Source organism: Carcharodon carcharias, chromosome 2 (assembly GCF_017639515.1).
Source record: "Carcharodon carcharias isolate sCarCar2 chromosome 2, sCarCar2.pri, whole genome shotgun sequence".
Classification (NCBI taxonomy): domain Eukaryota; kingdom Metazoa; phylum Chordata; class Chondrichthyes; order Lamniformes; family Lamnidae; genus Carcharodon; species Carcharodon carcharias.
Genome location: NC_054468.1, coordinates 142,038,382 through 142,056,355, shown reverse-complemented (window position 1 = coordinate 142,056,355; position 17,974 = coordinate 142,038,382). Strand labels below are relative to the sequence as shown.

Here is a 17,974-nt window from a genome sequence, read left to right as displayed (position 1 = left end):
GTTTGCAGATGACACAAAAATAGATGGAAAGGCAAATGGTGAGGATAACACAAAGAGTCAACAGAGGGATATAGACAAGTTAAGTGGGTGGGCAAAAACGTGGCAGGTGGAATATAATGTGGGAAAGTGTGAGGTTATGTACTTTGGCAGGAAGAATAGTTGTGCTGAATATTATTTAGATGGAGAAAGACTGAAGAAAGCTGCAGCACAGAGGGATTTGGGGGTCTTTGTGCATGAATCCCAAAAAACTAGCATACAAGTTCAGCAGGTAACAGGTAAGGCAAATGGAATGTTGGCCTTTATTTCAATGGGCATGGAGTATAAAAATAGGGAAGTCTTGCTAAAACTATACAAGGCACTAGTTAGACCACACCTAGAATACTGTGAACAGTTTTGGTCCCCTTATCAAAGGAAAGATATACTGGCATTGGAGGCAGTCCAGAGAAGGATTCACTAGATTGATCCAGGGGATGGAGGGATTTTGTTATGAGGAGAGGTTGAGTAGGTTGGGCCAGTACTTAATGGAGTTTAGAAGAATGAGAGGCGACCTTATTGAAACATATTAGATTCTTAGGGGGCTTGACAGGGTAGATGCTGAGAGATTGTTTCCCCTTGTGGGAGAGTCTAGGACTAGAGGGCGTAATCTCAGAGTAAGGGGGCACCCACTTAAAACAGAGATGAAGAGGAATTTCTTCTCTGAGGGTAGTCAATCTGTGGAATTCTTTACTGCAGAGGGCTGTAGAGGCTAGGTCGTTAAGTATATTCAAGGCTGAGATAGATAGATTTTTAATCAGTAAGAGATCAAGGGTTATGGGGAAAAGGCAGGAAAGTGGAGTTGAGGATTATCAGATCAGCCATGATCTCATTGAACGGCAGAGCAAACTCGATGGGCCGAATGGCCTACTTCTCCTACGTCTTATGGTCTTATGTATTAGACTGTCACTAAAAGCAGAGTTTTAGGCATAGGATATAGGAATTGAGAAACAATGGGTATTCTGGAGTTTTGCTCGACTTGCAGGGTTGTGTTGAGCCCATAATGGACCAGGCTTATATATGTCCTCTAGAAAAATGAGCTAAATGAGCAAAATAACCTTTTCTTGCATGCTTTGTTTAAACTCTTAAAACCTGTGGTTCATAATAGTGTGGCTAGATTGTTAGAATTTCCATCTCTATCTGGCAAGTTTTAGGGCATGTTCATCCTGGGAAATCGATCAGTTGTGTAAAGAAATTTGTAGTTGTTTACCTGAATCTAAAACCTTATTATTGAACAGACCTACTGGTGAATGTCCCCCTGGACCTGCGAATTGTTGCAGGTCCACCACAAGTCAGATTCACTATGGCACAGAAGGAGGCCTTTCGGTCATAGAGCCCATGTCAGTGTAAGCAGGCATAATTCTGGAGTCACACTGCAAGAGTTTCTGAGGCATTAGGTTTGGTTCCACGTTTGTTGAAGATGGCTCAGTTAGCAAGGAATATATGTTCTTCGTGAATTAAAGAAAATTGCTTGACATAGCAGACCTTGGTGTCTCTGATTTCATTTCTGTTTATGGTTAATACAACTCAATTAATGCAAAGGTAAATCTGTATTTGTATGTTTTGTATCAATGTGTTCCTTAACTGGAATGAGAAGAAACATTTGATAACATTTCAGTATTCAAAGGTGATGTGACTTAATTATATTTATGTAAAGTACAAGTAACAATTGCAGTCAAGATAATATAGAGCAATTAAAAAGTATTGCTCCATTAGTGCCCTGAATATTTTTTGTTAAAAATTGTAAACTAGCTGTTTATCTTAGTATTATAAAACTAAGAAAACTATCAAATCTTAGCTGTTCAGTTAGTTCATTGAATCATTGAGTGGTTTCAGCACAGAAGGAGATCATTCAACCCGTTGTGTCCAGGCTAGCTCTTTGCAGGAGCACTTCAACGGGTCCCTCTTCACAGCCCTTTACACGTAGTGGTAGCCCTGTAACCCCGTGCAGCTTCTCTTCTCTGAGCTTATCTAATTCCCCTTTGAAGGCCCTCATTGTATCTGCCTCAGGTAGTACATTTCCGATGCTAATCGTTTCCTGCATAATTTTTTTCCTTATCTCCTCGTTAATTCTTTTGCCAGCCACCTTAAATCGGTGTCCTCTGGTTCTCAACCCTTCCATCAATGGGAACAATTCCTGTCTATCTACTTTGTCTAAGCCCTCATGATATTGAACACTTCCATTAAATCTCATCTCATCCTTTGCTTTAAGGTGAACAACCCCAGTTTGTCCAATCTGTCCACGTAACTGAAGTCCCTCATTCCTGGAACCATTCTCGTTGATCTTTTCTGCACTCTCTCTGAAGCCTTCATAGCAATCCTAAAGAGCAGTGCTCAGAACGAGCACAATATTCCAGTTGGTGCTGAACCAAAGTTCTATAAAAGTTCTTCATAACTTCCTTGCTTTTGTACTTTATGCCTAACACAGGATCCTGTATGCCTTTTTACCCACTTACTCAAATTGCCCTACCACCATCAATGACTTGTGCAAAGACCCCTGGGCCTCTCTGTTCCTGCCCCATTTCGAGTGTTAACCCTTGGTTTATTTTGTCTGTCCTCTTTCTTCCCAGTAAAATGTACCACTACACATTCCTCTGCAATAAATTTCACCTGCCCCATGTCCACCCATTCCACTTCATCCTTTTGAAGTCTATCACTGTCCTCCCCTCAGTTCAGAATACTGCCAAAATTTCTATCATCTGTAAATTTTGAAATTGTCTCAAAACTAAATCATTAACATATCAAGAAAAGCAGTAATTCTAGTACTGAACCCAAGAGAACCCCACTGTAAACCCTCTTCTAATCCAAAAAACAACAGTTCACCTCTACATTGTTTTCTGTCACTCAGCTAAGTTCACATCCATGTTGCCACTTTCCCATTCATTCTATAGGCTTCAAATTCACTGACAAGCCTGGTATTTGGCACATTTTCAACTGCCTTTGGAACTCCATGTACACCACATCAACTGCATTACTCTTGTCAACCATCTTTGTTACATTATCAAAAAAACTTGAGTTAGTTAAGCCATGCTAGCTTTCCCTACTTAATCTATACTTGTCCAAGTGACTTGTTAATTTTGTACCGGATTATTGTGCCTCAAAGTTTTCCCACCACTATCATTAAACTTACTGGCCTGTATTTGCTGGGTTTATCCTTGCACTTTTTTCGAACAAGTGTATAACTTCTGTAGTTCACTAGTCCTCTGGCACCACACCTGTGTCTAAGGAAGTTTGGAAACTAGTATCTCCATAATTTCTGCCCTGACTTTCTCTGCATAAATCTGGTCCTGTTGACATATCAACTTTAAGTACAGGCAGCCTCTATAATGCCTCTCTCTATCAATTTTTAGCCGGTGTCTCAACTGTCTCCTCGTTCACTGACTAATTCTTACTTGTAAACACAGTTGCAAAGTACCAATTTCATACCTCAGCTATGCACTCTTTCTCCATCTACAGATCCCTTTTGGACCCTTGATTGGCCCACCCCTCTTTTTACTGCTATCTTACTATTTATGGGCAGAATTTTCTGCCTGTTGGGCAGGCGGGCCTGACCTAATCGCCGGCGGGCGCGGAGCCAATCACCGCCAGCCAAGTAGGCCGCACCACCATTTTACGTGGGCGGGCCAATTAAGGCCCACCCAGTGTGACATCTGGCAGGAAGCGCTATGCGGTCCCTGTGCAGGCGGGGGAATCCCTAAAAGTGATAGTGCGATCTTTCACGCATGCGCACAAAAGAACGCACATCTCCCCGAGGCTAAGTGCAGCCTCGGAGATCGCTTCGACTTCTAAAACTATTAAAAATAAAGAAAAGAAAAATCCCTTATATGTCCCCTCATGTGATAATGTCACATGAGTTGGGACATGTTCATAATTTACAGAACAACTTTTATTACAATTTTTAAAACCCGGCATGAAACCTCAACCCACCTCTGGATGAGGTTTCATGTTTTCTCTATTTGTCGCCGGGGCTCCTGGCCAACCAGCCAACCTTAAGGTTGGATGGGCAGGTCCTTTAATTGGTTAAATGATCCTGTCAATGGCCTCAAGTGGCCGTGGATAGGTCGGCGGGCCTGCAGCTGATTTTGCTGTAACCCCTTCTTCCTGAAAATTTAAATGGGGTGGGGTGATGTCGGGGATTCCGCCCGACATCATCCCGTGTCATTTTACGTGTCAGCGAGTGGGCCTCGCCCCCTGCTCGCCGACGGCAAAATTCTGCCCCACGTGTTTATAGAAGACTTTTGGATCCCTGTTTGGGTGAGATGCCAGCCTCTACTTAAGCCCCCTCTTTGCCTCTCTGATTTCCTTCTCCACTTCCATTCTGAACTTTCTGTAGTCCCCTGTTTATCACTAGTATTAGCAACATGACATCTGTCATCATCTACCCCTACCACACATCCCTCCTACCATTTTCTGCTTTCTCTAGCTCTCTAGCTCTTTCATCATCCAGGGAGCTCTGGTTTTGGTTGCCCCGCTTTTTCCCCGCCACATGGAAGTGTATCATGAATATACCCAAGCCATTTCTTCTTTAAAGGCAGCCCATTGCTCCTTTGCATTTTTGCCTGCCAATCTTTGATCATGGGGAGGTGATGGCGCAGTGGTATTGTCGCTGGACTGATAATCGAGAGTCCCAGGGTAATGCTCTGGGGACCCGGGTTCAAATCCCGCCACGACAGATGGTAGAGTTTGAGTTCAATAAAATGTGAAATTAAATGTCTAATGATGACTGTGGAACAATTGTTGATTGTTGTAAAAACCCATCTGCTTCGCTAATGTCCTTTAGAGAAGGAAATCTGTCGTCCTTACCTGATCTGATTTACATGTGACTCCAGACCCACAGTAATGTGTTTGACACTTAAATGCCCTCTGAAATGACCTAGCAAGCCACTCAGCTGTAACAATCCGCTACAGAGTCACAAAATAGGAATGAAACTGGACGGACCACCCAGCATTGACCTAGGCACCAGAAAAGACAACGGCAATCGCAGCCCTGTCGACCCTGTAAAGCCCTCATTACTAAAATATAGGGACTAGTGTCTCAGACTAGTCAAGCTACAGCCTGACATAGTCATCCTCACGTAATTAATGTCCCAGACGCCACCATCACTATCCCTGGGTACATCCTGTCCCGCCAGCAGGACAGACCCAGCAGAGTTGGCGGCACAGTGGTATACAGTCGGGAAGAAGTTGCCCTGGGAGTCCTCAACATCGACTCCGGACCCCATGAAGTCTCATGACATCAGGTTAAACACAGGCAAGGAAACCTCCTGCTGATTACCACGTACCACCCTCCCTCAGCAGATGAATCGGTACTCCTCCATGTTGAGCACCACTTGGAGGAAGCACTGAGGGTGGTAAGGGCACAGAATGTACTCCGGGTGGGGGACTTCACTGTCCATCACCAAGAGTGGTTCGGTAGCACTACTACTCGCTGAGTCCTAAATGACATAGCTGCTGGACGAGGTCTGCAGCAGGTAGTGAGAGAGCCAACAAGAGGGAAAAACATACTCAACCTCATCCTCACCAACCAGCCTGCCGCAGCTGCATCTGTCCATGACAGTATCAGTGGGAGTGACCACCGCACAGTCGTTGCGGAGACAATGTCCCGCCTTCACATTGAAAATACCCTCCATCGTGTTGTGTGGCACTACCACCATGCTAAATGGGATAGATTCCGAACAAATCTAGCAACTCAAGACTCGGCGCCCATGAGGCGCTGTGGACCACCAGCAGCAGAATTGTACTCGAACACAATCTGTAACTTCATGGTCCGGCATATCCCCACTCTACCATTATCGTCAAGCCAGGGGATCAAACCCTGGTTCAATGAAGAGTGCAGGTGGGCATGCCAGGTGCAGCACTAGGCACACCTAAAAGTGAGGTGTCAAACTAGTGAAGCTATAGCATAGGACTGCCTGCATTCCAAACAGTATAAGCAGCAAGTGATAGACAGAGCTAAATGATCCCACCACCAATGGATCAGATGTAAGCTCTGCAGTCCTCCCACATCCAGTCATGAATGGTGGTGGACAGTTAAACAACACACTGGAGGAGGAGGCTCCACAAATACCCCCATCCTCAAAGATAGAGGAGCACAGCAGTGCAAAAGATAAGGCTGAAGCATTCACAACAATCTTTAGCCAGAGGTGCCAAGTGGATGATCCATCTCGGCCTCCTCTAGAGGTCTCCAGCATCACACATGCCAGTCTTCAGCCAATTTAATTCACTACACATGATATCAAGAAATGGCTTTGGCACTGGATACTGCAAAGGCTATGGGCCTTGACAACATTCCAGCAATAGCACTGAAGACTTGTGCTCCAGAACTTGCCGTACCCCTAGCTAAGCTGTTCCAGTACAGCTATAACACAGGCATCTATCCGGCTATGTAGAAAATTGCCCAGGTCTGTCCTGTACACAAAAAGAAGGACAAATCCAACCCGGTCAATTACCGCCCCATCAGTCTAGCCTCGATCATCAGTAAAGTAATGGAAAGGGTCATCAACAGTGCTATCAAGCGGCATTTGCTTAGCAATAACCTGCTCACTGACACCCAGTTTGGGTTCCGCCAGGGTTCCTGATCTCATTACATCCTTGGTTCAAACGTGGACAAAAGAGCTGAACTCCCAAGGTGAGCTGAGAATGACTGCCCTTGACATCAAGGCAGCATTTGGTCAAGTGTGACATCAAGGAGCCCTAGCAAAACTGGAGTCAATGGGAATTGGGGAAAACTCCCCACTGGTTGGAGTCATATCTAGCACAAAGAAAGATGGTTGTGGTTGTTGGAGGTCAGTCATCTCAGCTCCAGGACATCACTGCAGGAGTTCCTCAGGGTAGTGTCCTAGGCCCAACCATCTTCAGCTGCTTCATCAATGACCTCCTTGCATCCTAAGGTCAGAAGTGGGGATGTTTGCTGATGATTGTGCAACGCTCAACACCATTCGTGACTCCTCAGAGACTGAATTAGTTCATGTCAAAATTCAGCAAGACCGGGACAATATCCAGGCTTGGGTTGACATGTGGCAAATAACATTTGTGCCACAAGTGTCAGGCAATGACCACCTCCAACAAGAGAGAATTCAACCATCGCCCCTTGATGTTCAGTGACATTGCCATCACTGAATCCCCACTATCAACATCCTGGGGATTACCATTAACCAGAAAATGAACTGGATTAGCCTCATAAATACTGTGGCTACAAGATCAGGTCAGAGGGTAGGAATCGTGCGACAAGTAACTCACCTCCTGACTCCCCAAAACCTGTCCACCATCTACAAGGCACAAGTCAGCAGTGTGATGGAATACTCCCCACTTGCCAGGATGAGTGCAGCTCCCACAACACTCAATAAGTTTGACACCGTTCAGAACAAAGCAGTCCACTTGATTGGCACCACATCCACAAACATCCATTCCCTCTACCACTAATGCACAGTAGCAGCCATGTGTATCATCTACAAGCTGCACTGCAGAAACTCACCAAGGCTCCTTAGACAGCACCTTCCAAACCCATGACCACTACCATCAAGAAGGACAAGGGCAGCAGATAGATGGGAACACCACCATCTGGAAGTTCCCCTCCAAGTCACTCACCATCTTGACTTGGAAATATAATGCCGTTCCTTCACTGTTGCTGGGTCAAAATCCTGGAACTCCCTTCCTAACAGCACTATGGGTGTACCTACACCACATGGACTGCAGTGGTTCAGGAAGTAGTGAGCTGCTCACTACTACCTTCAAAGGCGAACTAGGGATGGACAATAAATGCTGGCCTAGCCAGCAAAGCCCACGTCCCATGCATGAATAAAAAAAATTTGCTTGGGACAGGTCTGTTCTCATTCCATGAATGTTGACTCTCCTTCAGCTTACTAATTTTACTTATTCTTTTCCATAGATAACTTAAGTCTTATGATACTAGGATCATTGTTCTCCAGAAGTTTCTCAACTGTCATTTGATCCACTTGACCCACCTTATCACCCAGAACCAGATCCAGTAATGCTTTCTTTCCTGTTGGGTCAGAAAAATAACTGATCGAGAAAACTTTCCTGAACACACTCCAGAAACTTTCCTCCCCTCTCTGACCTTACAGTATTACCACCCTAGTCTTCATTAGGATGATTCAAGTCTCCCTTTATCACTACTCTGTGGTTCTTGCATCTCTCTTAGTTCCCTGCAAATTTTTTTCTGTATTTCTTTCCCAATAGTTGGTGATTTGTAGAATTTGCCCAGGAGTGCAGTGGTACCTTAATTGTTTTGAAACTCTAGCCAAATAGATTAATTACTTGGCTGTTCTAGGAAATGGTCTCTCTTTAGCAGTGAAATATTCTCCTTAATCACTACAGCCACACCTTTTTCTTTTCTTCCCTTCTCTATTTTTCCTGAACACCTTCTATCCAGGAATATTTAGCCCTAACCCTTTCTCAGCCAGGTCTCCAATATCGACACAGCACAAATTCCCATTTGGCTATTTGCACCTGTAGCTCATGTTGTGTATTTACATACATGCACTGTAAATCAAATTTAGACCATACCGTATTATCTTTTGGTCTGATCCCATCTAATATTTTACTGTTTCTTACTCTAGTGCTATTCTACTTCTCCAGTCCTTTGTGTACCTTGTTTATCCTTCCTAATGCTGCATCCTGGTTTCCTTTCACCTGTCAAGTTAGCTTGAACTCTCCCAAACAGGATATTGGTCTCGGCACTGTTTAGGTGCACCCTGCTCAGTCTGTAGCGGTCTCCCGTCTCCCAGAACCAGTCCCCATGCCCTCTGAATCTAAAGCTATCCCTCCTGCACCATCTTTCCAGCCACACCTTCCTCTGCTCTATCCTCCTATTTCTATAGTTATTAGTACGTGACACTTGGGGTAATCTGAGGATTACTCGTTTTGAGGTCCTGCTTGCTAGTCTCCTGTCTAGCTCCCTAAAACCTATCTCCAGGACCTCATCTCTCTACCTATGTAATTGGTACCATTATGGACCATAACCTGTCTGTTTACCCTCCTTTGCTCAGTAGCTGCTCCTGCTGGCAGGAGGCAATGGATTTAAGTCGGTAGCCACAGAAATGTATGTTTGCCTACCTATAAAATCCCTTATAACTTTTACTTTCCCAAGCTTCCCCCTGTACAGACAAGACATCTGTGCCGTGGACTTGGCTGTGGCTGCACTCCACAGATAAACCATTACTCTCGCCAGAATTCAAAACTGAATACTGGTTGGAGAACAAGGTGCACTTGGGATCCCTGCACTAGCTGCCGGGTCCTCCTTGACTACCTGGCAGTCACCCATTTCCTTTCTGCATACCCTTAAACTGTGGAGTGATAACATCCAGAAATGTGCTATTCATATAGCTCTCATCTCATGGATGCACTGCAGTGATGCCAGCTGCTGCTGAAGTTCTGAAACCCAGACCTCAAGTTGCTTTAGTTGTGGTTGTCCAGGACATGAGAAGCGTCCTGGAGTTGCCACATGGAACAGGATGTGCATTGCATTGGACTGAGGTGTCCAGCCATGTCTTTAATTATTAGACTAGCCAAACTTAACAAAAATTAACTAAAAGCTCGTATATAAAAAATCTTGCCAGTAACTCCCCAATCAGCACCTTCGCTAGTGTTGACATTTTTTTAACCTCACTCCCTGATGCTTGTATACTCCATTCTGTTGATCCCCCTGCAGATCTCTTTCAGGTATGTGTTCCTTATCTTCAGGCTCTCTGGACGACTAATTCCCTACCTGTTGTCCTGTGAGATCACTTCTTGGCTTTTTGTTGATTTGTTCTGACACTCCTCTAACTCCCGCTGACTGCCCGCTGATAGTTTACATGTTGGTCTCCCTCTTCTCTTGGGCTCACACTGTGACTCGTTGCCACTTTTTCTGCTTTGTTAAGTGGATGTGGTGCCTATTGTTTGTCATCAAGTATCGGCCATAAAAATTCAAACACTAACATTTTGGAAGAATTTTCTAATTTAATCTGTTATGCACAACAAATTCAGACATTGGTGTTAAAGTGTTAATGAATGCTGCCCTAACTTGATGTTTTTGTTTTTGGCTGAGAAGACCAACCTCCAAGTCCTGGGACAAAGCCTGTTTATTCTACTGCACCTACCTCCAAAATCCAATCAGTCTCCACTGGGAACCTTTGCGCTGAGGTCAGTATTTATGCAGGTTTTGGGTGACTAGTGTTTAATCCATAACGAATGTTGCAAACTTTTAAATACAGCTGCTGGGAAAATTGCACTGGACAGCTTTGGACCAGCTCCATGACATGCTCTTCCTCCTTGTGCTCTTTTTGGAGCTGGATACATAGTGGTGATGGCAACCCACATACCAGTGGTAGGAATGCAATCAAACTAATTAAGGAGCCACTTAACAGCTATTGCAACAGCAACCTTGCCAGCATTGTGCAGGGGCCCCCGCTGTGTTTGCGCCCCAACAATTGAGAGAAGGCAACTGCACAGCGGGAAGTCGAAGCAGAATTACAGCTGAAAGAAATATAAGTATTTCCAGGAGAAAATGGCATGGCTGCTGTCTTTCCATGCCACAGCCTTGCTGTTGAATGTGGAATTCCTGAAGAGGGATTTTTCCAATTGTCATGAACCTAATGAGATCTCAGCTGTTCCCTGATACAGATAGTGATTTTAGTGCATCGCTACCGTTCCTGCTTGTGCCGCAGCAGTGTTCCCACTGGTGACAGTGAGGGTTACCAGCTTCCCTAATGGTGGCTGCACTGTGTGTAGCCTCCATCGCCAGAACCCTCCTGGCATTCTCAATTGGACAGCAAACGCCGAGATGACCTACTAATTGGCTGCCTCCCAGCTGAAGGCATGTTGCTGCCTTGAGTGACGACTTCACCCATGAATGACCCCTACACTGCTGGCTTAATTCAGTCTGTGGTTCAGTTTAACAACCCTGACAGCAGCAAAGTGCTGAACTATGTTGCTAATTTATGACGAAGAAGAGAGGAAGACTTTTCCAAATTTGTAAGATTTGATTATTACCAAGTTGGATAATACTACACTGTAGTGTTTTTATTTCTTAGCTACAATCCCATTGTCTTTTCACAATATAGTGTACTTCCTAAAACCCTGTCTGTGTTTGATGCACAAGGACATTAGACTGTCCAAATGTTTGAAAAGCTGAGCCTTGATCTTCACCTATGACTATTCACCACAGGACAAAATCGAATCTTTGTCAGAAGAAATTGGGATCTCATAATTGGATTAAATCTAGGTTATGGGGAGTATACTGTGAACATACCACCAGCTCACATACCAGCTGTTGAGAGGTCTTGAGGTGTTTTTTTTAAATAAATTTGTGCATTTGAAAAGGAGTCGCCCTAGCAATTTTGTTTTCTGTGGAAAAAATCAAAACTCTGTCATTTTAACCAATACCCCTTTGTCCAAGACAAAAGTGGATGCTGGAAATCCGAAACAAAAATTAGCAGGTCTGACAGCATCTGCGGAGGGGAATACAATTAATGTTTCAAGTCCGTAAGACTCTTCATCAGAGCTAAGGAAAAATGGAAATGAGGTGAAATATAAGCTGTTTGAAGGGAGTGGGACAGGTAGATCTGGATAGAGGGCCACTGATGGAGGCAAAGAAGAGATTGCCAAAGATGTCATAGACAAAAGGACAAAGGGGTGTTGATGGTGGTGATATTAGCTAAGGAATGTGCTAAAGGTGACATTAAGAGTAGAAAGCAGGACGAGCAAGTGACAGATGGCCCTAATGGGGCTGGGGTGGAAATAGGCTAAAAGGTGGAGATAAAACAATGGATGGAAATAAATTTAAAAATAATAGAAATAGGTGGGAAAAGAAAAATATATATTAAAAAAAAATCTTTAAAAAAATTGGAAAAAAGGGGGATCAGAAAGGGGGTGGGGATGGAGGAGCGGGTTCATGATCTGAAGTTGTTGAACTCACTGTTAAGTCCGGAAGGCTGTAAAGTGCCTAATCGGAAGATGAGGTGCTGTTTCTCCAGTTTGCGTTGAGCTTCACTGGAATGTTGCAGCAGGCCAAGGATGGACATGTGGGCATGAGAGCAGAATGGTGTGTTGAATTGACAAGCGACAGGAAGGTCTGGGTTATGCTTGTGAACAGACCAAAGGTGTTCTACAAAGCGGCCACCCAGTCTGCATTTGGTGTCTCCAATGTAAAGGAGACCACATTGGGAGCAGCGAATGCAGTAGACTAAATTGAAGGAAGTGCAAGTGAAGTGCTACTTCACTTGAAAAAAGTGTTTGGGCCCTTGGACGGTGAGGCGGGGGAAGTAAAGGGCAAGTATTGCACCTTCTGTGGTTGCATGGGAAAGTGCCTTGGGAGGGGGTTGAGGTGTAGAGGGTGATGGAGGAATGGACCAGGGTGTCCTGGAGGGAACGGTCCTTACAGAATGCCGACAGGGGGGGTGAAGGGAAGATGTGTTTGGAGGTGGCATCATGCTGGAGTTGGGAGAAATGGCGAAGGATGATCCTTTGAATGCGGAGGCTGGTGGGGTGATAAGTGAGGACAAGGGGGACCCTATCATGGTTCTTGGAGGGAGAAGAAGGTGTGAGGGCGGACCAAGGCCAGACTATAGATTTTATATGATTCTGAAACAGCATGTATACTGATAAATGCCTAGCGCTTTTTTAAAAAGTCTTTTATCAAAGTTCAATAACAATCATATATTATGCATGATATATTTCTTCTAACCTCTAAATTATTTATGCTTGATATTTTTAATTCATATATCATGAATGCTTGCTGGTTTAATTAAATAAATTGCTAATTCTACTTTTAGGAGCAAGTATTGCCCACAAGACCTGAAGCCTATCCAATTCCCACACAAACATATGCCAGAGAATACTTCACCTTCCCAACTTCCAGATCCCAGGACAGAGTGAGTCCTGTGCCTGGACAATGGCAACACTATGATGAGAGAACAATGATGCAGGAGCAGCCCTTCAGTGCTGCTATGCAGGTAAAGATTATGCTTATAGAACATTGTCTAGACAATAGTTAAATAGAAAATAACATCCCAAGTATTTTTGATTCAAAAGATTTTGGAAATGTTAGGATGAGTTGCAGTGCTGGTTTATATCTTCTCCCTATATTACTGAATGACAAGAAATTCGATAAATGATAACTCCTGATTTTAGGTTTATTAGTACTATGTTTCTCCTAAAGAGGGCAGACTGCATTTTAAGTAATACTGCCTAATTTAATGCTGTCTTTTAAATACCCTGGGGACTAAAAACATAAGTGGTATCTTCTCCAAAGTGATGAGTTATTTTATTTCGAAACTATATCTTAATAATGGCAAAATCTGTAGCGTGGACTCTAGCTGAATTTAGTAACATACTCCTATTTAATAATGAGTACAGAGTAGCTTATGTTAGCTATTCCCAGGTGGGCTGTTTTGACCTGATTAAAGCACTAGTGATGTTTCGGGTGAAATTCAGAAAACAGAGGAAGGCCGTATACCTTCCTACCTTTCTCTATAATAGGGAAACCCATGAATTTTGGATTTACTTTGCTTATTTAGCTAAATGTTTAATAGTTATAAAAATTTCCCAACTATTCTGCAATGAAATGGAGAAGGACTCACAAGCTCAAAAATATGAGCAAAGATGAAAAAGGAAACAGAACGGAAGATACCAGAAAGAATCAAAGGACAAGATAAATGATTTAAAAGGAATGAAATAGACAACGGATCAGCTAAAATGAGAGATTGTCTGGGAGAATAAAATTATTTTCAGATTCTTGTATATGTTGCCAGGGTGCTTAATTTACTTTAGTCATGCCTGTATTGTGGCACTTATTGCTGCTGTTATACATAAACAATAAAAAAGCAGCCTTGCAGTCTTCATGAAAGGCTTGAAGAATTACTCTGCATAAGTTTTCAGATACAATAATGACTGCACTCCAACATCAATGTTTTGATGTACTTTAGGAAATTCTACAGATGTGATAGGGCACCATATAATTGGAACACAACACATGATTTAGGAGTAGACGATTTGGCCCCTCTGGCCTGCTCCACCACTCTGAGATTATGGCTAATCTGATTGTGGCCTCAACTCCACTCTCCTGTCTGCCCCCCTGACCCTTGACATCCTTGTCGTTCAAAAATTTATCTAACTCAGCCCTGAATGTATTCAATGACACAGCCTCCACTGGTCTCTCGGGAAGAGAATTCCACAGACTAACAACCCTTGGAAAAAATTCTCCTCCTTGGCCCTAAATGGGAGACCCCTTATTTTTAAAGTGTGCCCTCTAGTTTTAGACCCCCCTATAAGGGGAAACATCCTCTCAGTATCCACCCTGTCAAGTCCCCTCAAGATCTTACATGTTTCAATATGACCATTTCTCATTCTTCTGAACTCTAATGGGTATAGGCCCAACCTTTCCTCATAAGCAAACCCTTTCATCCCAAGAATCAGTTGGTGAGCTTTCACTATACTGCTTCCAATGCAATTACATCCTTAAAGTAAGGAGACCAAAACTGTACACAGTACTCACTAAGGCCCTGTACAGCTGTAGCAACATTTTCTACTTTTATACTCTATTCCCCTTGCAATAAATACCAAATTCCATTTGCCTTCCTAATCACTTGCTGTACCTGCATACTAACTTTTTGTGATTCATGTACTAGGGCAGTTCTGCAATCTTTCTCTATTTAAATAACCTAGTGCTTTTCTATTCTTCCTACCAAAGTGGACAAGTTCATGTTTTGCCAGATTTTTGCCTGTTCACTTAACCTATCTAAATCCCAATGTAGATTATTTTTGTCCTTTTGACAACTTACTTTCCTACCTATCTTTGTGTCATCAGTAAATTTAATTACCATAAATTTGGTCCCTTCATCCAAGTCATTAATATAGATTGTAAATAGTTGAGGCCCCAACACTGACCCCTATGACACTTTACTGGTTACAGCTTGCCAACCTGAAAATGACCTCCTTATCCCTACTCTCTGCTTCCTGTTAGCTAACCAATCCCTTATCCATGCTAATCTCACTCGTGAAAGGATTGAGAACAGGAGGACGCAGATTTAAATTAATTAACCAAAGAAGCAAAGTGACATGAGGAAAAGCTTATTCACGCAGCAAGTGGTTTAGGTCTGGACTGCACTGCTTGAGAGTGTAGTGGAGGCAGGTTCAATTGAGGCATTCAAAAGGGAATTAGAATGGTACCTGAAAAGTAAGTATGTGCAGGGTTGTGGGGAGAAGACAGGGGAATGGCATTAGGTAAATTACTCATTTGGCGAGTTGGTGCAGACACAATGGGTCGAATGGCTGCCTCTTGTGTTGTAACAATTCTGCAATATTATTCCCTACACCATGAGCTCTTAATTTTGTGAAGTAACCTTTAACCTTATCGAAATGCAAGTACAGCACATTTGCAGGTTCCCCTTTATCCACCTTGCTTGTTACTTCCTCAAAGAGTTTTAATAGGTTAGTCAAACATGGTTTCCTTTCACAAAACTATGTTGAGTCTGCCTGATTGTATTATGATTTTCCAAATATCCTGCTATTAGCTTCTTGATAATGGATTCTAGCGTTTTTCCTGTGACAGATTTAGGCTTCCTGTTTTCTGTCTCCCTCCTATCTTGAGTAGAGGTACCATGTTTGCAATTTTCCAATCGACTAGCACCTTTCCAGAATCTATGGAAATTTGGAAGATCACAACTGATGCCTCTACTCTCTCTCTTTTCATTTACTTCTGTCAAGATCCTAGGATGCAGGCTTTCAGGTTCAGGGGACTTGTCAGACTTTAGTCCTAATAGTTCTCCCAGTACCTTTTCTTTACGGATTCCAACTGATTTAATTTCCTCCCTCTCTTTTACTTCCTTAATTTTCACGTATTCTTGGGATTTTTTTTGTGTCTTCTAGAGCTGAAATGGCTAGAAATAGTCACTATTAGGATCATGTCTGCAACAGCTTTGTCTTAGATAAGATATGCAAGTTAACATCAAGAGTCTTTGCTGCTTTAAATTTACTTATTCCCACTTCTTAATGCATTTCAGCTGTAAAATAAGTGATCAATAAAATGAAAGAAAAATACTGCAGATACTGAAAATTTGAACTAAGAACAGAAAATACTGGAAAAACTCAGCAGGTCTGGCAGCATCTGTGGCGAGAAAAACAAGAGTTAACATTTAGTGCCCGTATGAGTCATACGGACTTGAAACGATAATTCTGTTTCTCTCTTCACAAATGCTGTCAGATGTGCTAAGTTTTTCCAGCATTTTCTGTTTTTATTATAGATGATCATTAATGTGTTCAAGTCTCTTTAGTTATGTTTGAAGCAACAAATTTTTAGATGTATTTTCATAATAAGTAATATATTTTAATTGCATAACAGCGTGGAACTCGTTCACAAGAAGAACTGCACGAGGCGAAAGCTTTCCACCTAGAGAAGGCGCGACAGGAAGATCTGCTCCACAGAGATACAGAATACCAGAAAGACTTGGATCGGAAATCAAATGCGTGGGGTCATCAAAGTTCCTTGGTGGATTCTAGTGCAGCCAGTCAAGAGCAGTTGAACTACTCTTCAAAATCACTCCCAGCAAGTGCAATTGCTCCTCATAAAAGTGGGCCTGGGCGCTGGAAAACTCCAGCTCCAAATCAGGCTACCCCAGTTGCTGTTTCCCAGCCCATTAGAGTAGAAAATCAGTTGCCACCACCCCCTCCTCCACCACCAGTACACTATACAGTTGACTTTGATAATACCCACACAGACCTACCGCTACCACCCCCACCACCACCTCCGCCAGCTTCACAAGTATCAAATCCAGGCTCTGCAGTTGATCGTAGGAAACGGGAAGAACAGCAACGTTGGTATGAAAAAGAAAAAGCACGTTTGGAGGAAGAGCGAGACAGGAAACGCCGTGAGCAGGATAGGAAAATTGGCCAGATGCGTGGCCCGCCACCTTTGCACATAAATCCACCTCAACCTGTCCATGTTTCTTCTGCAATGCAGCAAACAAGGCCAGAAAAAATGGCCAGCCTACCGCGACCTCAAGATACAGTAATCCGTGAACTTCAGCCTCAGCAGCAGCCTCGCACAATTGAACGCAGGGACTTGCAATACATTACAATTAGCAAAGAACAGTTGCCTGGGAGTGATAGCCTTTCACCTGATCCTTGGAAGCGAGATGCAAAGGAGAAAATGGAGAAACAGCAGCAGCAACACCTCTTAGAAATGCTTAGCAAAGAGATACAGGAGCTACAGAACAAGCCTGATCGCACATCTGAGGAGAATGACCGTCTTCGTAAACTTATGCTTGAGTGGCAGTTCCAAAAGCGGTTACAGGAGTCCAAAGAGAAAGATGATGATGATGAAGAGGAAGAAGATGATGATGTTGATACAACACTTATCATGCAAAGACTGGAAGTGGAAAGAAGGGCAAGGGTAAGGAGAGTCACATTATACTTGCAGATTCTGTTCACTTTTGAAAATGTTTATTGTGGCCTTTTATGGCTTAATGATGAGTGTTCTAAAATATAGCATATTTAGTATTTAGCTATTAACTAAATCGCCAGTATTGTGAATGGGTGATTGCAGTTAGTTTCTATACATTTTTGATGCCATATAAATTATTTGCTTGAAATCCTCTAATGGATAAATATGTATCAGAAGATTGACCCTCTTAAAAGTTAGAGATGATTTGAAGATTGTCTAATCGAAACGGTACAACAGCATAAGCAATCAAATTGAGAACCACATTATTTTAGCTAAGCTATTCTTCATTTCTGTGATGGAGAATAATCAGTATCCTCTGCAATTTAAAAATAAGCTGTATTAGCATTCTATCTTCTACCTGTGATTAAATTTGCATCTAGCATACATCAATGATATCACATCTCAAAAACATTGTGAGAAATGATTGATTCAAATAAGCAACATCTGGTAAGCTTATGTTTCCCAGGCTATTTGAGACATTAAAATCAGTGCCATTCACTA

The 17,974-nt window shown here is 42.9% G+C and overlaps 1 protein-coding gene across 6 annotated transcripts in view; it reads left to right on the top strand.

The window, feature by feature from the left end:
* afdna (afadin, adherens junction formation factor a) overlaps window positions 1–17,974 on the top strand; it is a 243,077-nt gene that overhangs the window by 203,199 nt on the left and 21,904 nt on the right. For all 6 annotated transcript variants that reach the window (XM_041212059.1, XM_041212057.1, XM_041212055.1 and 3 more), the window contains 3 exons: window positions 10,085–10,176; window positions 12,807–12,986; window positions 16,373–17,422. In XM_041212059.1, coding sequence (XP_041067993.1) covers window positions 10,085–10,176; window positions 12,807–12,986; window positions 16,373–17,422 — 1,322 coding nt within the window. The remainder of the gene's footprint in view (window positions 1–10,084; window positions 10,177–12,806; window positions 12,987–16,372; window positions 17,423–17,974) is intronic.